Source organism: Eptesicus fuscus, chromosome 5, assembly GCF_027574615.1.
Source record: "Eptesicus fuscus isolate TK198812 chromosome 5, DD_ASM_mEF_20220401, whole genome shotgun sequence".
Classification (NCBI taxonomy): Eukaryota; Metazoa; Chordata; class Mammalia; order Chiroptera; family Vespertilionidae; genus Eptesicus; species Eptesicus fuscus.
In genome coordinates, this window is record NC_072477.1 from 41,003,860 (window position 1) to 41,028,481 (window position 24,622).

General features: G+C 35.5%; 1 protein-coding gene across 1 annotated transcript in view; it reads left to right on the forward strand.

The window, feature by feature from the left end:
• MAP4K5 (mitogen-activated protein kinase kinase kinase kinase 5) overlaps positions 1–24,622 on the forward strand; it is a 111,169-nt gene that overhangs the window by 58,345 nt on the left and 28,202 nt on the right. Inside the window, exons 11-21 of the mRNA XM_054716080.1 lie at positions 1,899–1,961; positions 4,193–4,274; positions 5,080–5,196; positions 11,358–11,436; positions 15,508–15,566; positions 16,691–16,758; positions 18,161–18,203; positions 18,820–18,973; positions 20,277–20,374; positions 20,546–20,587; positions 21,949–22,033. Coding sequence (XP_054572055.1) covers positions 1,899–1,961; positions 4,193–4,274; positions 5,080–5,196; positions 11,358–11,436; positions 15,508–15,566; positions 16,691–16,758; positions 18,161–18,203; positions 18,820–18,973; positions 20,277–20,374; positions 20,546–20,587; positions 21,949–22,033 — 890 coding nt within the window. The remainder of the gene's footprint in view (positions 1–1,898; positions 1,962–4,192; positions 4,275–5,079; positions 5,197–11,357; positions 11,437–15,507; positions 15,567–16,690; positions 16,759–18,160; positions 18,204–18,819; positions 18,974–20,276; positions 20,375–20,545; positions 20,588–21,948; positions 22,034–24,622) is intronic.

Consider the following 24,622-nt stretch of genomic DNA (forward strand, 5'->3'; position numbering starts at 1 on the left):
ATAGACTGCAGATGAGATTTTTTTGTTGTTCATTTCAGCATGTTTTTTGTTGTTTTTTACTTTTCCTAGGGATAAAGAGGTGTGCTTAGTATAATTGTCATTTGCATTTAGGTTAAATTGTCTCAGAAAAAAAATTTGAGGGCCTTTGAAAGTTTTTAATATTTTGAGTGAAAAGATAAATTGGACTAAAATTTAAACTTTTAAAGTAAATAGTATATAAAGTTTAAAAAAATCAACATAATGTGTAATTTGTTTTCCTCACATGATAGACAAAATAATATATATTACATAAGGAACTCATTCAAAGATTTTATAGGCAAAATATAAATTGTTTATGAGCAAGTACTAAAGAAACATGGAGAACTATTTGACTTCACAAGCAACTAAAGTTATACAAGTTAAGAGATATCTACATTTAGGTGAAATGTCAAAAAATGCAGACTTTTAGAAAAATAATTTTGACATTATTTGTTATGGGCCATTCAAATGTTTCAGTAATTTCACTAAGAAAATTACACTTGGGAAATTATTCAGGAAAAAACAACCTAAGGATTATCCATTTCTGGATAATGGGGGAGGGAGGGAATCTAAATGTCCAATAATTGGTGAGTTGTTAAGCAAATTATTTAGTAGTTAAGGGCAGCTATTACATAAAACAAAGCAACATGGGAAATTGATTATTAGTAAAAAAAAAAAAAAAAAAGAAGAAGAAAAAGCAGAAAATAATATTACCTAATACAGTGATGTAGTAATTGGTTATTATTAAGATAATGACTAAAAAGAAGAGCAGAAAGTTTCAAATAATATCTTAAGGTTGTAGGAGTATAGACCTTTATTTCTTTTTCAGTTTTCCTTTATATATGAACGAGAGGCCTGGTGCATGAAAATTTGTGTACTAACTGGCAGGGTGCTCCCTCAGCCCGGCCTGTCCCCCTCTCACAGTCCAGGAGTCCTCAGGGGAGGCAACCGGCCGATCCGGGGAAAGCCCCAGCCCCATCACCCCACCGCTGCTGCCTCTGCCAGCCATAGCTGCCTGCCCTCAGTCCTTACAGCCACAGCTTTGTCCAGAAGGATGTTCGGCTGTCCGGTCTAATTAGCATATTATGCTTTTATTATTATAGATCAGTGGTCGGCAAACTGCAGCTCGCGAACCACATGCAGCTCACGAGCCGCAGTTTGCTGACCACTGTTTAGCTTTTAAAATGAGAAAATATCTTTGATATTAAAAAAAAAAAAAAGACTAAAGAGTTTGCTTAGAAACCTGGAAGGGGTTTTGTAGGAATTAGTGAAATAGAGCATTTTAGAACTTCCTTCTTAAATCCTTTATTCTTCAACCCCTATAGTCCATAGAAAACATAGAAAATGGGTCACAGGTAGACTCGTAGATAAAGAAAGTTCTCTTGTAGGTTGACTTCTGTACCATTCATAATGAGAGGGTGTGGGAAATTATTGGCCTAAAAGGGAAACAGACTATGAAGTCAACATGATTTGCCTATAGACCCAAAATAATTATATAGGCAAATCTTCAGTTAAACATAAAACCTAATGTTAGGTGTGTGTTACAGAATGATATACAATTTATATAGATTTTTATCTAAGATAAAATATCAGTTATTTATCTACCAGTATGATCACAAAACTCTTCTCTAACATTTGGTAGCTTTGCCATGTGAATAAGAGCTTGTTTGAAATTTAAAGATCCTTTCTCTGGCCAGGGGAAATTTTCCATAGGTTTTCCAGAACATAAAAAAATTAATTTCCATATTTTATACCAGTTTTCATCAGTGTCTACCTATATAGTAATCTTGTATATATTTATTACAGAATGTTCATCTGATTATTAGGTGTAGTAATAAAAGTATTTTGGTATTGCTCTTTAACTGAAGTTTTTATTTCAGGGCCCTCTTCTTAATGTCCAAAAGTAATTTTCAGCCCCCAAAACTAAAGGATAAAACAAAATGGTAAGTTAAATAATATATAGATTTATAGAATTTTACATTTGAAAGGGATACAGGTTTAGTTCTTGTATTTTATGGATAATGAAACTGAAGCCCAGAAGCATTAAACAACAGTTACCTAAAGTTACACATCTAATTTACTTACAGAGCTATGGTAAGGATCTAGGTTTTTCTGGTCAGTGTTCCTTTATAATGTGTTGCTCTCTTAAAAAATTCTGATCATGTTCTTATGTTTTGGCATTTTTGGGTAAGAGATGTGGTGAGGAAAGGATTTGAAATAAGTACATTGACTTTGAAAGTCATATTTTTACTCTGTACTTTCATTAATTACTTGGTGACTTTTATGGAAGAGATATGAAAAGTTTTCCCAGATATCATGACACTTAAATTAATCTTTAATGACTTTTCTCTACCTTCCTTCCCTAATATTCTAAAAGGTTATTACTGCCCTGGCCTGTGTCCCAGTGGTTAGAGTGTTGGCCTGAGAACCAAAGAGTCTTGGGTTCGATTTCTGGTCAAGGGCACATACTCGGTTGCAAATTTGATCCCCGGCGTGTGGGAGGCAACCATTCAATGTCTCTCTCTTGCATTGGTATATTTCTCTCTCTCTCTCTCTCTCTCTCTCTCTCTCTCTCTCTCTCTCTCTCTCTCTCTCTCTCTCTCTCTCTTTCTCTCTCTCTCTCTCTCTTCCCCCCTTCCCTCCAAAAAGAAAAGGTTATTACATATTTTCATTCTAATACCTTCTTTCTTATGCAGAGTAAAGCAGTTTGAATATTCTTATAGTTCATAAGGACATCTTCAATTGGATGATAAAAATTGAAAATTGTTTACCTGGTAATGTCTTTCCATACATTTAATTTTTAAAACGTATGCGAATATGTTTCCAAGTTCTTAAATTCAGTTATTTTTTCATCTAGATTTACATGAGTCTCTTTTATGGTCCATGCCCCCCCCCCCAATTCTGTATGTTCATATCTTATTTCAGATTCTGAGAGTCCTGTTCCCAAAAAAGGTTTATATTCTGCTAGCTGTATTCTTTTGTATTGACACAGGTTTCTTCCTATTCCTTGTCACCTCAAGTTCCTAAGCAATTAAAACTGGAGGGGCTTATGGCAGGAGGGACTGAATATTCTTTTAGGAATGAATAACTATTAGCTATAACCACTGAATTCACAGATTCCAGAGGAGTCATTACCATTGGATACCTTTGCCAGTCTCAGATACTATGTAACTTCATGTTATCTTCTCCACAAGTCACCAAATGTAATGCAGTAATGTGATTTTTCTGAAGAGAAATGCTGAGTTTTTGCTGTCATTGGTAATAACTAAGGTTATTCTCTTTGGTTCTTGCCCAGTCCCTCTTCCAGTGGAATTTTGGCTATGGTGCAAATATCCATCTTTGCTATTAATTAATAATCCAAGCATGATTCCTTTAATTTATGTCATTTTCCCTGCTTCATCAACTCAGGTGGCAGGAAAACTCTTCTGCTTGCTAAAATCACTCCTTCTTGGCCCTTGTTTCTAAGAAATTCAATGACCTTTTAAAGGCTTTAAATAATCTTTTACATTACCCACCCTATCTCCTCACCATTCAACTCTTTTGGTGTAGCAGAACATTTACATACTACATAAATTAGGCAATAAGAAAAGGTCATTTTGATTTCTAAGTTTAATAGATTATGAATCCTGTAAGTGATACAGCTATGCATTTCTGCTTTTTACTGTATTTTTTAGAGCTCATATATTACTATTCTGTTAACTAATGGAATTTTACTTAAGAGATGGAATTAACACACATTTTCTTCTTTTTAAATACATTGTTATTTTTTTTTTAGAGAGGGGGAAAATGGAGAGGGAAGGAGAGAGAAAGAGGAGAGAGAGAGAGAGAAAGAAACATCCATGTGAAAGGAAAACATCAGTTGGCTACTTCCTGCACGCCCCCTACTGGGGGTTGAGCCCGCACCCTGGGCATGTATGTGCCCTGACCAAGAATCTAACTGGTGACCTTCTGGTGCATGGGACAATGCTCAGCCAACTAAACAACACTGGCCAGGGCATCAAGGAATATTTGTGCCTTGGGTTTTGTTTTTTGGCTTATATAGAGTTAAGAGACCTAAGGGGAAAAAAATCATGTGTTTTATACTTTTTAACTACTTGTAAGTTAACTTTATTTAGTAACACCAAAAAACTAACATTAGTGAAATATTTTTATACATGTCTCCTTTTATTTTAAGGTCATCAACATTCCATAATTTTGTCAAAATAGCACTAACCAAAAACCCCAAAAAAAGACCAACTGCTGAAAGACTTCTGACTGTAAGTCATTGAAATTATAGGGGAATATAATTCTGTAGTCATGTTTTAATTAGGCATATCACTAGAACAACGGTATTTAGGTTTTTTAATATAAAAGTGTTAGTGATCTCTTAAAGCAGGGGTTAGCAAACTTTCTGTAAAGAGTCAGTAAATATTATAGGCTTTGTGGGCTGTATAGCCTCTGCCACAACTCTTCAGTTTTGCCCTTGTAACACAGAAGCAGCCATAAATAGCACATACAAATGGGTGTGGCTTTAACACCCAATAAAACTTTATTTACAGAAAGAGGCAGTGCACCATATTTTGTCCATGAACTGTATGTAGTTTGTCAACCCCTGCCATAGAGAAAACTATTAAAAATATTGCTGTCATATTAAAATTGCTTTTCTTGGATTCTTCTGTTAATTTATAGAATGCTCTGTGTGTATATGTGTTTGTTAAATATTTTTATAGTACAAAATAATCAGTGAGTATAGCAGTCTAAGAAAACTATTAAATGTCATTTCACTGTATGTCTTTGTACATTAACATAATTTTATCAGCATAATGACATGAGTAATGAATGTCATTGTTATAGCCAAAGTTTTACTTTTACTACCTTATATGTTAATGTTATAAACTTATTCCACAAAGATTCTTTAGCTTTATAATATATAATTATAGATTCCATGATTAATAATTTATTTGTACTAGGAGGCTCCCATATTCTTATCTCTGATATATACTGAATGGAAAAATACAAATAACATTTCTGTAAGCCATAGATGTAAAAGCATACTCATGAAATTGTTTTGTTTTCACTTAGCATACGTTTGTAGGACAGCCAGGTCTCTCTAGGGCCCTAGCAGTTGAACTTTTGGACAAAGTGAACAATCCAGACAACCATTCACATTACACTGAAGGAGACGATGATGACTTTGAGGTAAGGAGTATTTGCAATCTAATATCCCCTCCTATATGATAAAAGCCTAGGTGGTGTCACGTGCTCACACGATGCCCTCACATGACATCATCACAAGATGGCCACCACAAGATGGCTGCCACAAGATGGCCAGCAGGGGAGGGCAGTTGGCGATCAGGCTGGTAGGGGAGGGCAGTTGGGACGAACAGGCCTGCAGGGGAGAGCAGCTGGGGGCAACCAGGCCTGCAGAGGAGGGCAGCTGTGGGCGACCAGACCAGCAGGGGAGGGCAGTTTGGTGCAACCAAGCCAGCAGGGGAGGGCAGTTGGGGGCGACCAGGCCAGCAGGGGAGGGCAGTTGGGGGTGACCAGGCCGGCAGGGGAGGGCAGTTGGGAGTGATCAGGCCTGCAGGGGAGCGGTTAGGGGCAATCAGGCAGGCAAGTAGGTGTGCGGTTAGGTGGCAGCAGTCCCGGATTGTGAAAGGGTGCAGGCCAAGCTGAGGGACACCCCCCGCCCCCGTGGACGAATTTTGTGCACCAGGCCTCTAGTTTGAAAGTAAATGTTTAATATGGCCTTACAAGTTTGTTTTCTAATTCACTCTTTTAAGTTAGTTAAAACAGATTTAGCTACAAAGATTAATTAGCAGTATAAACTAAACTTATCCTGAATATAATTACGACTTGAAACTTTTCTTAAAAATTGTGGTTATAATATACATAACATAATCATTTCTTAATCCTAGTTCTTTCCAGATTTTTGTAATTTCTTTATTATACAGGTCACTAACAGAATACAAATAATTTTTAAGAATTAAGTTGAGGTTCGCATAGAAATTTATTCTTTCCAGTACTTGTTCAAAACTATTATTTTTTACATAATTACTTGCAGAGCTATTTATAACTGAAAATATTGTTGAATTATTTTGAATAGACCATATTTAACAATAAAACTTGTAAATCAGGAATGAGGGACTTCCTGTCTGTATATAACTGTTTTTTCACCAGTGTCTCTTCCTCTTCTTTATGATTCCTTTTTATTTTTGTTTCTTAAAATCTGTCTATTCATTTCTCTTTCTGCCTTTATTTCTTTTTTTTATCTCTATCTTCATTTTTGGCCAGACTATGGAACTAAACTTTGTGTTGTTATTTATTGAAGGAAATTTCCTACTTTACGTTCTTAAGATTTAATTTATACTATATAAGTATTATGGTTACTACTAAAACTCATTGGGCAGTTATTGTGTGTCAAGTATTAGGCCAAATAATTTCCATGTTAACTCATCTAATACCCAGAACAGTCCTTTGCAATAGGTATTACTGTCCCCATTTTACAAATGAGGAAATGAAGAAGAAAGACTAGAAGTAATTTGACAAGATCATATGATTAGTCAGTAGTAGAACCAGGATTTGGATCAGGCAAACTAATTCTAAAGCCTATTATCTTAGTTATTACACCATCATTTCTATGTATGTACATAATAGAGTCATTAAGCAATCTTTGGAAACTAATCATTGAAAAGGAATCATTGCTATAGATATATGTAGTATAGTCTTATCATCGGTACCCAGTGAACATTTTGTTACATATTAAATGACATATTAAATAACAAAACTTCTCTTTTATTCCCCCATATTATTTTGCTTGGTTTCCAAATCTACTGTACCTTCTGAGATTTCTATTTCTGTTTAGTGATATCACCAGTCCTTGAAATATAAAAAAAACCTTGTGCCAGGCAGTTGGGGACATAGTGGTCTATGAGATTTGACACTGTTCCTGCCTTCAAAGAATGTATATGCCCTCAAAGGAAATTCAGAAATATAAACAAATAATTTACAAGTGTGATAACTATTATGGATTGATAAATACAAGATGCTATGGGGTCATATCATAGGGACAAGAAAGGACTCACTGCAGAAGTGATATGTATGCTAAAAACCTAAAGGGTAACTTGAATTAGAGGAAGAGAACAGGCAAAAGTGTTTTGAGCAGAGGGAATAATAGTATGTTTGAAGGCCTGGTGATTAAGAGAGAAAGCAGTGCATTTGATGAACTAGAGATAAGTCAGCCTTCTTAGAGCAGAAAACAAGGAAGGAAGTGGTGAGAGAGGAAGTTATAGAGCTAGCCATTTCAAGCCATGTTGAAAATTTTGGGCTTTAGCCTAAGGGCATTAGAAGCTATTAAAGTGTAAAGGAGTGACATAATTAGATACGCATTTTAAGATCTTTATAACTTCAGAATGGTGATTCCATTCCAGAAAACCTATTAAGGGGCTTTGGAAGTTATTCTGAATAGAGATAATGGCATTTTAGGCTAGGGTGGTAGAGCAAGAATGGAGAAAAGTAAACTAATTCAAGAATTATATGAGAGCCCTAGCCTATTTGGTTAAGTCAGCCAGTAGTACAGACTGAAGGGTTGAGGGTTCAATTCCAGTCAAGGGCATATACTAATGTGTCTCTCTCTCTGGCTCTCCACCTCCCCTCCCTTCCACTCTCTAAAAGAATCAACGGAAAAAATAACCCTCTGGTGAGGATTAACTAAACAAAACAAAAAAATTATTGTATATGAGAGAATCGGTGATGGGATGAAGACATGAGAGTTGGGGGGGGGTGTGGGAGGGGAGTTATTCCAGAAAAGGGTTATTCCAGATTTTGACTAGAAAGGATTTGGGAAGAAAGATGAGTTTCATTTTATATATGGTAATCTTAATGTTGCACAAGACTTCCAAATGGAGAAATCTCATAAAAAGTGAGAGCTATGTGGTTGTAGCTTGCAGAGAAAAGTTTGGACTAGAGATATGAATTTGAAAGGTATTAGATATAGATGTAGTTGATACCCTAAGGGGTAGGTATGATCACCCAAATAAGCGTGCAGAATGAGAAAAGAAGAGGGCCTAGCACAGCATCCTGAGATTTCTCCCCCAATTCAAGAATCAGTTAAGCTAAGGGGAATGGCAAAGGATTGATAAAGAACATTAAAATAAAGAAGGAAAGTTTTAATTAGAATACTGAAGTTGAGTTAAAGAAATCATTGAATATGGGTGGTAGAATTTGAATACTTTAAAAAGGTGAGGTGAATCTAGATTAGAATAGTTTGAAAGATAAGTATAGCAATTCATTTATGAAATTTAGTTGGGAAGTTGGGGAGTAGGATAGAGCAATAGCTAGAGAAAAATGAGTTCGTAGGGGATTTATTGACTGTTTTATGTGTGGTAAAAAGTTTGAGCAGGATGAAGTGCTTATGAAAGGATCCGATAGATAGAGATAGAAGAACCACGAGAAGCAAGATAAATTAGACAACATCCCTGAGAAGGAAAGAGAGGCTGAATTCGAGAAAAGAAAAGAAACACTTCCCTTGCATTAGAGAGGGTAGCTGACAGTGTAGATAGTAGGTTTCTAGTTGATGTTTCTGTTTTCTCTGTGAGGTTAGTAGCAAGGTTATCTCCTAAAGGTGGGTAGGAATATGGATGGCTGTGAAGAGTGTGGAGGTGTGTAGAGGTGACTTTAAGGGTTAAGTGACTCGAGAAGTGTTTTGGGCAAAGCTGAAGCCTTACATGAGAGATTTTCAGTGTGTTCTGCTGTGTAATATTCATCCAGCAGTGATTTGTACCCCAGATGTAAACACAAAAATAGCTAGTTTAATTCATCTGGAGTTATCATTTTGGCATGCTAGTGTAGTGAAGGACCCTGAGACAAAGGGAATTTAGAATATTGGCAAGAGATTGCAGTTGTGGTCTGTCTGATATAAACTAAGTAGGAAGAAAAGTGAAGTTAGGAAAAATTCTGATAGTGAAAAAGTAATGGATTGATGGACTTGAGATTCTAATGTAAACATTATAAAGTTTAATGGGGATGAGAAGAAAGGATGAGAAGTTTGGAGTATTGTGTGAATTTCTATATCAGAATGAATGACAAGATTCAGGGTGGGATCTTAGGAGTAGAGAATGCATTGAAGAATGCCTCTAGAGAGGAGGTCAGAAAATTTAAGGACAGTGGGCTTTTTTTTTTTTTTTTTTTTTTTTTGATCAGTGAGCTTTTGAAGTCTTTTGGTATGATGGTGGGTTTTGAAATAGAGAAAAAAAACATTGGCACTGTCTGAGTAATCAGTGAATGGGAGTCATCAGAAATTTGATAGGGGTTGAGCTGAAGGCATAGTTTCAAAAGAATCAGGAACTTATACAAAAGGGTGGAAGTAGTATGCATCTCATTTGATTTACTACAATATTCTTACTTAGTCTCCCTGATTCCAGTATTTCTTCCCACCATGCCCCTTACACATTCATCAGATTATTCTTTTTATATATATTTATATATATATATATTTATATATATATATTTTATTTCAGAGAGGAAGAAAGAGGGAGAGAGAGAGAGAAACATCAATGATGAAAGAGAATCATTGATCAGCTGTCTCCTGCACACACTCTGGGGATAGAGCCCGAAACCCAGGCATGTGCCCTTGACTGGAATTGAACCTGGGACCCTTCAGTCCACAGGCTGACACTCTGTCCACCAAGCCAAACCGGCTAGGGCCAGATTATTCTTTTTTTAAAAAAAAATGTTTTTATTGATTTCAGAGAGAGTGAGAGAGAAACATTGATGTGTGAGAGAGTACTTCGATTGGCTGCCTTCTGGGGATTGAGCCCACCTGCCATGTACCCTGATTGGGAATGGAACCAGCAACCTTTTGGTGCTTAGGACCATGCTCAAATGCTCAAACAACTGAGCCACACCAGCCAGGGCTATCAGATTACTCTTAAAGATGACTGGTGATGCCACCCCCCCTCTCTGTAAAATCTCCAAAAAATACCTTGCCAAGAAAATAAAATTAAGAACCGTAACCTGACAATCCTGATGATCCTGCTCAGACTCCTTCCAGCATTTTCATCTCTTCACTTAATCTTCATTATAGCCAAATAATAGCTAACTCCAGGTTGCGGGCTCGATCACCAGTGTGGGGCGTGCAGGAGGAAGCTGATCAGTGATTCCCATCATTGATGTTTCTCTCTCTCTCTCTCTCTCTCTCTCTCTCTCTCTCTCTCTCTCTCTCTCTCTCTCTCCCTCCCTCTCACTTTCTTTCTGTAATCAATAAAAACATGTTTTTTTTTAAAAAAAATAGTAATCTTTTTTTAGTAATAATCTTAATGAATGGCATTTACCATTTTCTAATCTTATAAGTATTTGTGTCTTGTTTTCCTAGACTATAAACTCTTTGAAGATCTCTGGCTTTCTTTGAATCTCATATATTTTATACAGTATAGACATAGAATAAGTGAATAAACTTTTTTAAAATTTTTATTTATTGGGTTGTTTTTTTTAGAGTGAGAGAAGAAGGTGAGGAGAGAGAGGGGGAGAGAGAGAGAGAGACATCAATTTGTTCTACTTATTTATGCATTCATTGGTTGCTTCTTGTAAGGGCCCTGACCGGGGATCAAACCTGCAACCTTGGCATATCGGGACGATGCTTGAACCAACTGAGCTACCTGGCCAGGGCTAAGTGAATAAACTTTTAAAGTACCTTGGTGTTCATTATATTTTTTAATTTTTGTCCTATAATTTATTAGTAGGTAGTCATGTTTGTCGATAAGTGAATGTTTAATTTAAAAAGAGAAACTTGGAACTTTATCATTGAAATCTCTTTTTAAAACGTGAAGGGATTAAGAACTACATATTGGTCGTCACAAAATAGTCTTGGAGGTGTAAAGTACAGCATAGGGAATCTACACTAATAAAAGAGAAACATGCAAATTGACCATCCCTCCGCTACGCCCACCAGCCAATCAGGAGCGAGTATGCAAATTAACCCACCAAAGATGGCAGATAAGACTGAAGACAGCGTAGAAGGAAGCCAAGCACTGCAAAAGGGAGCGAAGCAGCGGAGAAGGGAGGGAGCGAGGCAGCAGAGAAGGGAGCGAAGTCCGCCGAGGCAGGCTTTGCTCCCTTCTCTGCTTCGCTCCGGCCACAGGAAGCCCTATTCTTGCAGGAATCTTCCTGCAACGGGCCTCTAGTATAGTCAGTAATGTTGTAATAAGTATGGTGCCAGGTGGATACTTGAAATATTGGGTGGATACTTTGTAAATTATATGATTGTCCAACCACTATACTGTACATCTGAAACTAATAAAAAATAATATTGAATATAAACTAATTGAAAAATAAAATTTTTAACTGTATGCTTATATCCACAGCCCCATGCAATCATTCGTCATACCATTAGATCTACAAACAGGAATGCCAGAGCTGAACGGACAGCTTCAGAAATAAATTGTATGTGTTTGGTATATATTTTCAATTGGTGGTTGGTGTGGGGGGTTGAGCTGGGTGTTCTTGTGGTTTTTTAGAATAATAAAGTCTCAAACCAGTTGAGGCTACATAATTTAACATATCAGAATACCTCTAAAATAGAGGTTGCTTTTCTGGTTTATAATGGAATTCTCTTGGGTTGCAATAAAATAGTTTTTCATTTTCTAATTACAAAGGTAATATATGTCCATTGCAGAAAATTTGCAAGAGAAAAACTAGAAAATCAACATTGCCTACAATCACATCACTCATGTCAACCCACAGATAATATTTTGCTGAATTTTCTTCATGCTTTTCCATGTATATTTTTAGGTGGCTGAATTTATAATATACATAAAATTTTACTTAAGTATTTTCTTCATATTAGTCTAGCCTTTATAAACCATTATGTTTGATGGTTGCATCCTGTTCATTGAGTTATGAACTTTATAGTTGAACAGTTTCTTATTGTTGGATATTTGGCTTGGTTTTAGTTTTTTAGGCAGTTTAACATTAACACTAATGTGAGTCTTTTCTAAAATGCATGTTTAAAAAGGGAAATTGCCCTAGCCAGTTTTGCTCAGTGGTTAGAGAGTCAGCCTACAGACTGAAGGGTTTCAGGTTTGATTCCAGTCAAGGGCAAATAACTCGGTTCCAGGCTCAATCCCCAGCCTGAGTTGGGGAGTGTGCAGGAGGCAGCCAGTCAATGTGTCTCTTGATGTTTCACTCTCACATCGATGTTTCTCTCTCTGTCTCTCCCCCTCCCTTCCATTCTCACTAAAAAATCATGGAAAAATACCCTCAGGTGAGGATTAAATAAACAAATAAAAGGAAATTGATTTTTATTCAATAAATCATTGACAGATAAAAGTTTTGTATCAACAATATTTGTCATTTTAGCCATAGTAATTTAGAAAATAGAGTTGCAAAGAAGTTTTAAGTATGGGTATATTGATTTATATGCATACTTGTTTCAAAAAGATTTAAAGTAGTTTATAGTACAATAAGATATAAATAAAATTATAAACCATAATGGAGGAAGATAACTTATTAAGTATTTAGGTTAATTAGAATTATTGCAAATGAGCATTTCAGATTAGTTTTCTTGAACCCAAATATTTCTAGCTTTCTGGATACAGCATCAGAAATATAGGTCAATGGAGAGTTAGAAATATCCTTCCATATCAGTTGTTTCAGTCCTGTCTATTTATAGTTAAACCAGTAATTCAAGATTTTATCTCTTTGTTAGTCCCAGATTGATGATGTTATTAAGCTACCTTCTTACATAATCCCAAATTAAATCTCTAGGCTTCAGATACCAGACAGAAAAGTAGTAAGGTTGATGTTCCATTATAAAGCTTTCTCTATTTTATGCAGCTGTATAGTATTCAATTAATGTAGTCTAATTTATACATCTTTTCTTGTATAGCTTTGGGGTTTTGTGTTATGTGAAGCAAGGCCTTCCTGATGTTAAGGTTATAAGGTTATATTGTAACCATGTGTCCACCATCCTAAGTCAAATCTGTCACCTTATATTAGTATCCCCTTCTCTCCCTGCCCTCTTCCCTCTGACAGCCACCATACTGCTGTTTGTGTTCATGAGTTTCAGTTTTATATCCCACATATGAGTGAAATCATATGGTTCTTAGCGTCTTCTGACTTATTTCACTTAGCATAATGTTCTCAAGGTCCATCCATGTTGTTGCAAATGGTGCTATTTCATCCTTTCTTATGGCTGAGTAGTATTCCATTGTGTACAATGTACCACATCTTCTTTATCCAGTCCTCTTATCGCAGGACACTTTGGTTGTTTCCATGTCTTGGCCACCATGAATAATGCTGCAGTGAACATAGGGGTGCATATATCTTTGTGAAACATGATTTCGAGGTTTTTGGGTATATACCCAGGAGTGGGGTTGCTGGATCATAGCTCCATTCATTTTTTTAAATTTAAATTCTTTATTGTTTAAAGCATTACACAAGTCTCCTTTTTCCCCCATTGACTTCTCCCCAGCCGCCGCCAGGCCCCTCCCTGTCTGTGTCTATTGGATATGCTCATATGTGTGCATACAAGTTCTTATAGCTCTATTCTTAAATTTTTGAGGAATCACCAGACTGCTTTCCATACTGACTGTACCAGTCTACATTCCCACCATCAGTGAATGAGAGTTCCCTTTTTTCCACAACCTCTCCAACACTTGTTATTGCCTGTTTTGTTAATAATAGCAACTCCTAACATGTGTAAGGTGGTATCTCATTGTAGTCTGTAGTTTTAATTTGCATTTCCTAATTGCCAGTGAAGTTGAACATCTTTTCTATATCTAATAGAACAATATATCTATTGGCTATTCATATGTCTTCTTGGGAGAGGTGTATTTTCAGGTCTTCTGCCCACTTTTTGATTGGGTCGTTTGTTTGGTGTTGAGTTTTATGAGTTCTTTATATATTTTGGAAATTAAACCTTTGTCAGAGCTACTGTTTGCAAATATCATCTCCCATCTGGTTGGCTGCCTCTTTGTTGTCAGTTTCTTTTGCTGTGCAGATGCTCTTCAGTTTTATATAGTCCCATTCATTTATTGTTTGCCTTTACTTCCCTTGCCTTTGGGTTCAAGTTCATAAAACGTTCTCTACCACTGAGGTCCATAGTTTGGTACCTATATATTCTTCTATGTAATTTACTGTTTTGGGTCTTATATTTAGATCTTTGGTCCATTTTGAATTAATTTTTGTGCATGGGGACAAACTGTAATTCAGTTTCATTTGTTTGCATGTGGATGTCCAGTTTTCCCAGTACTATTTATTGAAGAGACTATCTTTACCCCATTGTTCGTTTCTGGCTCCTTTGTCAAAATTTACCTGCCCATATATTTGTGGGCTCTCTATTCTGTTCCATTGATCTGTGTATCTGTTTCTCTGCCAGTACCATGTTGTTTTGATTATCGTAGCTCTGTAGTATAATTTGAAGTCAGATAGTGTGATGCCTCCAGTTTTGTTCTTTTTTCTCAGGATTGCTTTGGCTATTCAGGGGCTTTTGTAGTTCCACACAAATCTGATGATTTATTGTTCTATTTCTTTAAAAACTGACATTGAGATTTTGATGGGGATTGCATTAAATCTGTATATTCCTATGGCCATTTTAACTGTTGATTCTTCCAATCCATGAACACGGAATATTTTTCCATTTTGTTGTGTCTTTTTCAGTCTCTTTTAATAATGCTTTGTAATTTTAAGTATATAGGTCTTTCATATTCTTTAAGTTTATTCCTAGGTATTTTATTCTTTTGATTGCAATTGCAAAAGGAATTGTTTTTGTTTGTCTTTTCATTTCTTTTTTTTGTTGTTGAAGTTTTGTTGTTAGTATACAGGAAAGCAATGGATTTTTGCACATTGATTTTGTATATTACAACTTGACTATATTTGTTTATTGGGGCTTTTAAAAAAATATATTTTATTGATTTTAGAGAGGAAGGGAGAGGGAGAGAGAGATAGAAACATCAATGATGAGAGAGAATCATTGATTGGCTGCCTCCTGCACGCCCCCCACTTGGGACCGAGCCCACAACCCAGGCATGTGCCCTTGACTGGAATCAAACCTGAGACCCTACAGTCCGCAGGCCGACGCTCTATCCACTGAGCTAAACCAGGCAGGGCTTGTGGGGTTTTTTTTTTTTTTTTTAGAGAATTCTAAGTAATTTGGGGGTATGTGGTTCATCCCTACCATAAAGTTATAGCTTAAATTTGTCTCAAAACAGAGTCTACAGCCTAGAGAACATCCTTAAAGTGTTTTTAAATCTTGTAAAATCTTTTGTCATCTACTCTTAGTTTTTAAAAATCTCTTATACTTAAAAAGTGCTATTAATTTTTGGACTCAAACCAAGAATTAATAGAGTAGTTAGGATGATTCCACATTGTTACTTTCTTTTGGTAAGCATAAAGTAAGGGGTACTCTTATGGTTAAAAAAAAAGAGAGAGAGATTTTGTCTTTTCTTCTTTCCTCTCTTCTCTCTTACTTTCCGGTAAAATAGGTTTTGTGAATATCTATTATATATTTTGCAGTTGACAAGTTACAGTTTGAACCTCCTTTGAGAAAAGAAACAGAGGCACGGGATGAAATGGTAGGAATTATGACTTTAAAGTATTTTACACACTAAAATTTGAGAAAACTTATAGTTAGGCGTACTTTGGCCATGGAACAAAGTAATGTTCTCTTAAGCATTAATTTTGATAGTGTACTTTACACATTAAAATGCAAAAAAGCCTACATTTAGGTGTATTTTTTCCTAGGGTAAAATGTGTAATATAACATTTTAACCATTTATTTGGACCCTTCTGAGGTCTTTTGAAGAACTTGCATGAAGTTATTAAGTACTGTATATGGATTTTGATGCTCAGCTTTAAGCTCTCAGAATTTTTTTTTATTGATTCTTTTTGGTTTGTCATACATTATTGCATTGGCTTACTATTTTTAATAGTTATCTGTTAATATAGGTTATTTTTAAACTATTGCTCTTATTCTGCAATTACTATTTAGTTAACTCTTTCCTTATCTGAAAGGAAAGAAGTAGATAGAACAAGATATTATTAGTCAGCCTCGATATTATCTTAACCTACTTTATATTAATAAAAGAATAATTTCTAGAGTAATTGTCTTCTGTTCATGGACCTCTTCATCTTACTTAACCTTTAGAAGTGGTGTTCTACTATATACAGTGTGGGGCAAAAGTAGATTTACAGTTGTGAGTACACAAAACAATTTATTCTTGTATTATTATTTCTTAATTACTGTATTATTTTCCATATGAACAATTAAACCTACTTTTGCCCCACCCTGTACATTGCTGTATAATAAACTCTCAATGTCTGAACTAGTAGGAAAAAATAATAGCACAATAAATTAATGATAGTATGATGTTTAGTTCTCATTGCTAATGGAGTAGTGATGCAAATGATTCAAAGTTAGGTTTTTCTGTTTTACTTCTGACCGAATGAGCTTATTGGTAAAGAGGGCTTGTTACACTTGAAGCTATATATACTATGTTTATGGACTTTCTAAATTTTAGCCAACTGATGAGTCATTGACCTAAATATGTTAAATGACAGTTAATCTAGCTGGAGATTAAAAAATTGATTGAAAGCCAAGATGATTAGCAATCATGACACTAAATTATTTTTTGAATCAAATACAATAATTAGTATCTGTTTTAAGGTAACATTTTAAACTAAATTTTTACTTCCACAGGGAGTATCATCAGACCCAAACTTTGTACTACAGTGGAATCCTTTTGTTGATGGTGCAAGTACTGGAAAGTAAGTTGTTCACTAATATAAAACTTTATTTTACTTGATTGCATAAGAGCAGTATTGGGGTGGGGATGTGATTTATCCTAATAAGCTTTCATTTACATTCTTCAAAAACTTGTACGAGGCTTCTTGTCATTGTAAAATTTCTGACTTTTTTTTATTACCGAAATGCATTATGTGTAGATTCTTAAGATTTTTGATTTTTGCACTTTAAATTAGAATATAGTATGTGTAATGTTAATATACTGAAAGATGAACCACAAGACATCATGGGGGAAAAAAATACTATAGTGGAAGTAAAAAAGTCCCAGTTTTATCTCTGCAATGTAGTTACTTCATATTCTAGACCTGTCTTCCCTCAGTAATTGACAGGAATAGCCTAGGTGAGTTGTTTCAAACCTGTTTATGCATTGCAGTACCTAGAGAGCTTTTTGAAATACAGATTCCTGGGCTCCCAAATTAGACCTATAATCTAGGGTTGGTAAACTGGTTTATAATCCACATTTGACCCACTGCCTATTTTTTGTACAGCCCACAAACTAGAATGGTATTTACATATTTTAATGATTGAAAAAAATAAAACAGTGATATTTTGTTATATTCTAAAATTATGTGAAGTTTAAGTTTCAGTGTCCATAGATGAATGTTTATTGGAACATCACCATGCTCATTTGTTTATTATCTATGGCTGCTTTCATGATACAACAAAAGAGTTAAGTAGTTGTGACCACTGTATGGTTTGGAAAGCTTACAGTATTTACTGTCTGGCCCTTTACAGAAAAAGTTTGCCAACCCTGTCTATAGAACACAGTCTTTGGGACTGGAATTAAAGAATCCTGAAAGCTTTTTAATTGATTGTAGTGACTGTAGATAAGTGTATGGGACCAGTAGGCTAGATCAATGATTCTCAATCTTTGATGTGCCTGGATGCTCACCTGGAGATCTTGTTAAAATGCAGATTCTGAGTCAGTGGGCTAGAAAGTGCATTTATAAAAGTTTCTAGGCGATGCCGATGTTGCTGATCTGTTTACCCCAATTAGAGCAGCAGAGGACTTGATATGGCCATTTGAAACTGTGATTCACTGTGGGTTTCAACTCTAAGATTCTGGCTCTGTGTTTTCCTACTAAGTTTAATTTAGTTTTTATTATATATTAAATGTTGCCAACCATAACTCTAAAGTAAAAAAGCCTTTTATTCAGTGTATAAAAATCTCTTTTTTTGTTATACTAATACAGTTTGACAGAATGAGATCTTAGGTTTTCTTATAGATTTTTAAAATACTATGTACCATGATCTAATTGTATTTTCTGTTCCCTAAATATAAATAGATTTTAATGTACATTTAATAGTGTATCTATATTATGATAATTTATCACCATCTAAATTGCATTTTTCTTTTCATATTAGATCAACCTCAAAACGGGCAATACCACCTCCCCTTCCTCCTAAGGTGAGCTGTTGATAGATTTTAAATAATAAATCTGTTTAAATAAGAAAGTAATTAAAATTTTAAAATAATGTTATTGAATTTTTTAAAATTATTTTAGATGCAGTTTTATTTGAGAGGTGGTATGGAGATGTAAAGTATATATTAAATAATATTTCATAAGAAATATAAGATTTTAATAGCTATTAGAAAAAGGCAAAAATAGGTTATTACTCACTTGAAAAAATAATTGGCTGCATGGAGAGGAATCATTACATTCCTGCTTTATTACTACAGTTTGACATTTCAGTAGAGTCATACTTCATTAAGTCATTTTCTTGCTTGTTTCTAGATATTAAATATTTTATGCCTTATTTACATAATTTTATTAGTTATGAAAATTTTATCAACTTAAGCTATGGTTGATTAAAATCACATGGCAAGTTTATGGCTATGTTGAGACAGTAACTCAACTCTTGCTTACTTTGCTTATTATTTAGTTCAGTGAATTGAACTGTATAGAAGAAAGAAAAATAGGCATGTCCTCCTCCCCCTAAAGTCTTTGATACTTAATGATAATGAAGTGTTACTGTTTTATATTCAAATTTATTAAAGTACTTCTGTTTCTTATTGTCACTAGCCAAGAATAAACAGTTACCCTGAAGACAACCTCCTAGATGAAGAAAAATCATCAACTATAAAACGTTGCCCTGATTCAGAGAACAGAGCTCCCCAAGTTCTCAGAAGACAGAGTAGCCCAAGTTGTGTTCCTGTAGCTGAGACTTCCTCTATTGGTATGGCTAGCAGTATTGGCAGCCCTGGAGTACATACAGCTAGATATTATGATCTGGGCAAATATATGAAAGTGAAAATTGAAAAGAAAAGCCATTTTGGTCATGTTTTAAAGAATGTCTTGTTTCTTTAGTCAGTTTTATTAGTCTTTAAATCTTTGTGAAATTTCTTTAAAATTCCACATGTGTGGGCTATACATAGATTCAGTCCAATTCAACCCTACTTTGATTCCTCACTAAATATTGCTGGATCTAGAAAGATGAATGGATGTTTTGCCATCCAGCAGTTTAGGATCTATAGTAGAAGTTATACCTATGTACACATAACATTAGACAAGACAGTTTGTATAAGTGTCTTCTACAGTAATTAAATATATGCAATAGAGGATGAGAGATATCTGAGAGAGATAAGGATAAGGGAGAGGAAGTGGGCCCTTGCAAAGTATTTAAGGGCTTGGTGAGCCTTCAGTAGGTGGAGCCAGTGCTGGCAGGCATTCTTGGAGAACAAGAAAGAATGAACAAATGCACTGAAGCAGGAAAATTTGAATGTGTTGGAAATACAGTCTAATATGGTAGAAGTGTGAACTTTTAAAGGGTATGTACTGGGAGATTGGACCAAAAATATAGAATGAAGTTCAATTATGAAAGGCCTTGAATATCAGCATCAATAGGTCAGATTTTGTTTTTCTCACATATGAAAAGACATTTGTTGTTTTCATGCACTTAGATCACTGCTAAAGATGCTATGCTACCTGTATAGAATCCAGAGAAGGGAACAAAAGATACTTCAACTTGTCTGGCAGAGAATATTTCCCAATAAAGGACTACCCAATGTTATGCTAAGTGAAATAAATCGGCAAAAGACAAATACCATATAATTTCACTTATATGTGTAATCTAAAAAACAAAAACAAATGAACAAACAAAATAAAAACAGGTTCATAAATATAGAGAGCAGACTGATGGTTGCCAGAGGTGAGGAGTGATTTGGAAGGCTGGATGAAAAAGGCGAAGGGATGAAGAGTACAAATTGCTGGTTATAAAATAGTCACGGGAATGTAAAATACAGCATAGAGAATATTGTCAGTAATATTATAATAACTAAATATGGTGCCAAGTGGGTACTTGAGATATGGGGGAGTGGGGCGATCACTTTGTGAAGTATATACTTGTTTAACCACTATGTTGTACTCCTGAATGTAAACTGTAAAACTGAAAAACAAGTAGTGGGGGAAAGGGAAAGTTGTTTTTTAAGGAAAGTACTTATTTGCATGGCTCTTCAACTTTTAACCATTATTCTCTTTAGGAAATGGTGATGGTATTTCAAAACTGATTAGCGAAAATACAGAAGGATCAGCACAAGCACCACAGCTCCCACGAAAAAAGGACAAGCGAGAGTTCCCTGTAGGTATAACAGGCACTTGGTTATTAGTGGTAACTAATGCTGTATTTATCATATAAGGGGCATAGTCTATTAAATTGAAGAATTTAAATAACTAAATTTCAAATTTTATAAAGTTTTTTTAAGGCTTAAGAAGTCTTACAGTTTTAATTTTTATTTGTTTTTAACTACAGAAACCAGTCATCAATGGCCTCCCGCCCACCCCAAAAGTGCTGGTAAGAAATATTTTTATATGAATTACTTACCAATTTTTATCTCCTTAGAAGCAGCAGCAGATTGTTTATTGAGCCACTGAATGGAAACGTTTATAAAATACAAAGGCATTAGGTTGCCCAGGACCAAACCAGAGAGGGTCAGACCAGCATTACCACCATTTGTCCACCATCCAGAACTGAAATGTCATGGCTGACATGTACACATAAGGAACTGTGTGACATTGAAATTGGGTCTCAAAAGAACTGTTGGCCCAGAAAGAAACTCACTACAGACTGATTCATTTGCCTGTCAGCATAACCATTATTGCTTGTCTCATTTTCGGTTCTTATAAGTGCATTTCTAATAACGCATGATCTCACTCATTTAGGGGGAAATAATGAACAACATAGACTGATAAACAAGAACAGACCCAGAAACAAGGAGGCATGGATCAGACTGTCGGGCCTCAGGGGGAGGGTAGAGGAGGGTGGGGGTAAAGGGGAGAGATCAACCAAAGGACTTGTGTGCAAGCATATGAGCCTAACCAGCGGTTAAGGACAACAGGGAGGTGGGGGCATGTGTGGGGAGGGGTGTGGGATGGGAATGGGGGAATGAGGACAAATATGTGACACCTTAATCAATAAAGAAATAAAAATAAATAAATAAATAAATAAATAAAAATGTATTTGGGTATACCATATACCCTAATTTGAGTGAGTTGGATAGAATTTGGAGTTTCACTTTTTATAAATATGGGCAGTTGGGTTCTCAGATTAGCCTACAAAGGCCAATTTAATTTTAATGTGATGATATTAATGGTACTGTGTCCTCTTCATTATATGGGTTAAATATTTTTCTACATATGAAACCATTTTCACATTGAACTATGCACAATGAAAAAATACAGGGACACTTTTGTTAATCCTTGTTCTTGGGTCTTTCGGTAGAACCTACCATATGAATAGGATGCTTTATAAATTGCACTTTTTTATTTAGTAAAAGTCTAACATATAGTATAAATATTAGTCTATTAAAGAATTATAGCACAATGATTACTCAGTAAAATCATCCATTGTTTCACATTATTAAATGTTAGTCCTAAAAAAGCAGTGACTTAAAATTCCTAGGATATCATTAACATGAGTAGATGTTTTGATAAATTTGATATTTTTGCCCTAAAATATGGATTACACAGGAAAGATTATGAGACCCTATTGGTAGAAGGGGTTAAATAACATAGAAATATGAATTTTGTTTTGTAATGAAGCTATAAGTGTATGTAAATAAGAGTAAATTTAACATTTCATAATAATCTTAGCCATTTTCTAAGAATATACAAAATTAATCAAATAAGTCAACATTTTTTTTCTTTATAAATAAGATGGGAGCATGTTTTTCCAAAGTTTTTGATGGCTGCCCTTTGAAAATTAATTGTGCAACATCCTGGATACATCCTGATACAAAAGGTAAAATTTCTGAACTTTTATATACATCTCCAATAAAATACTTGTATGGGAAGGGATCTTATGATCAGTGAACTGAGGTTGTTACTTTAAAATATGACTTAGAGCCTAGGTGGTTTGGCTCAGTGGATAGAGCAGCAGACTAGAAGGGTCCCCAGTTTGATTTTGGTCAAGGACATGAACCTTGGTTGCTGGCTCTATCCCGGCCCTGGTTGGGGTGCGTGCGGGAGGCAACCAATCGATGTGTCTCTCACATCGATGTTTCTTTCTCTGTGTCTCTTCCCCTCCCTTCCACTCTCTCTAAAGATCAGTGAAAACTATCCTCGGGTAAGGATTAACAACAACAAAAAATATGACTTAGAGATATTAAATAGTGTAGGTACCTGCAACACTTAAGTAGGTTAATAGAGTTTTTATTTAAAAAATTAGAATGTAGGAGTATACATACAGGAACTGACCCCGCCAGCATGGCCCAGTGGTTGAACGTCGACCTATGAACCAGGAGGTCATGGTTTGATTCCCAATCAGGGCACATGCCCGAGTTGTGGGCTCAGTCCCCAGTGTGGGGTGTGCAGGAGGCAGCCAATCAATTGTTTCTTTCATCATTGATGTTTCTATCTCTCCCTATCCCTTCCTCTCTGAAATCAATTTATATATATATATAAAGTATACAGGAAATGTTCCTGATTAAAGGAGACCAAAGAGACATCACAACTGATTACAATCATACTTTGGGATTTTCTTTTATGTAAAAAGACAGTGCTTGGACAGTTGATAATCTCAATATTATTTCACTGTAAATGTCCTGATTTTGATCATTGTTCTGTGATTATATAAGAAGTTGTTCTTTTTCTTTAAGAAATGTACACCGAAATACTTAAGAGCAAAAGGGCATTAGGCTTGTAACTTATCTGAAGAAAAAAAGAAGTTCAGCAAAAAATGTGTTTATGGAAAGAGAAAGAAGGATAAAGCCAAAGTAGTAAATGTTAACAGATGTGGGATCTTGTGTGAAGGACATTCAGGAATTCTTTGTACTATTACAACTTTTCTGCAAGTGTGAAATAATGGCAAATAAATTTTATTTTTAAAAATTTAGACTACATTTTTAAAGTGAGAAAGCATAATACATAGAGGCAAAAATTTGGAATCAAACAGATCTGGGTTTGAATTCCCGCTTTGTCATTACTGTGTGACTTGGGAAAGATACTTTGGTTCAGTATGATCATTTATAACAGAAAACTGTTACTATAACTCACCTTGTTGCAAGGAAGCAGAGCCTGCCTGGGTGTCTGGTAATTAGCAAACAGAAATTAGGTAGTAGAGGGTGTTCAGGAAATGTTTGTTTCTATTTCAACACAGTAATAAGACAGGTCATATCATATAATTATCTGCTTTAAATGTCATTATTTTAAAATACAACAAGAAAATATTTTTAACAGTAAGGAAATTTATATTTTTGTGTATGTGTTTATACATGTTGGTATAATTTCAAACTTACAGAAAAATTAGAAAAATAGTGCAAGAAACTCAGAATTATTGATTGTATCTATTTTGCCCCTTTTGTTTTACTGTACTCTCTATGTGTGTTTTTTTCTGAATCACTTGAGAATGAATTGAAAACATCATGCTCTCTTCTCCTGAAATTTCCCCTATATTTCTTAGGAACAAGAATCATCTCTTACATAACCACAATACAGTTATAAAGATCAGGAAATTTATCAGTGATATAATACTATTTTTTAATCCACAATGCATATTTAAATATTATTAATTACCCCAATAATATCTTTTATCATTTCCACCCTTTCTCCTCCCCCGACCCCCAGTTCAAAATTCAGGGTCACATGTGACAGTTAGCTACCATGTCTCTTTAGTCTATGTTAGTCTGGAACAATTTATCAACCTTTCCATCTCTCTCTTGATCTTGACATTTTTGAGGCTACTTAGTTTGTAGAATGTCCCTTAATTTGGGTGAGTCTTCATGCTTAGATCAGGTTATGCATTTTTGGCAGGAATATCACAGAAGTGTTATTGTGCTCATCTCAGTGCATCATATCAGCTTGTCCAAATACTAGTGACATTTAACATTGACCAGTTGTTTTAGGCCATGTTCACTAGCTAGATTCTCTACTGTCGAGTTACTGTTTATTCCTTTCTAATAAATAAGTACTTATTTTCCCAAACTAATCTATAGGTATAAAAGCCCAGCGACCGTTATGGTGGAACTACCAGAACGACCGTTCGCTATGATGTGCACTGACCACCAGGGGACAGATGCTCAACACAAGAGCTGCCCCCTGGTGGTCAGTGTGCTCCCACAAGGGGAGTGCCACTCAGCCAGAACCCGGGCTCATGGCTGGCAAGCGCAGCAATGATGGCGGGAGCCTCCCCTGCCTCCGAGGCAGAGCTAAGAAGCAGCAAGCCCGGCTTCTCAGGGATCGGCTTAAGCTGGCAGGGGGACATCCCCTGGGTCCCGGACTGCAAGAGGGCACAGGCTGGGCTGAGGGACCCCCTCACCCCTGAGTGCACAAATTTCGTGCACCAGGCCTCTGGTTGATAATAAGTGTGGAGATACATTAAAGCTATATAAAT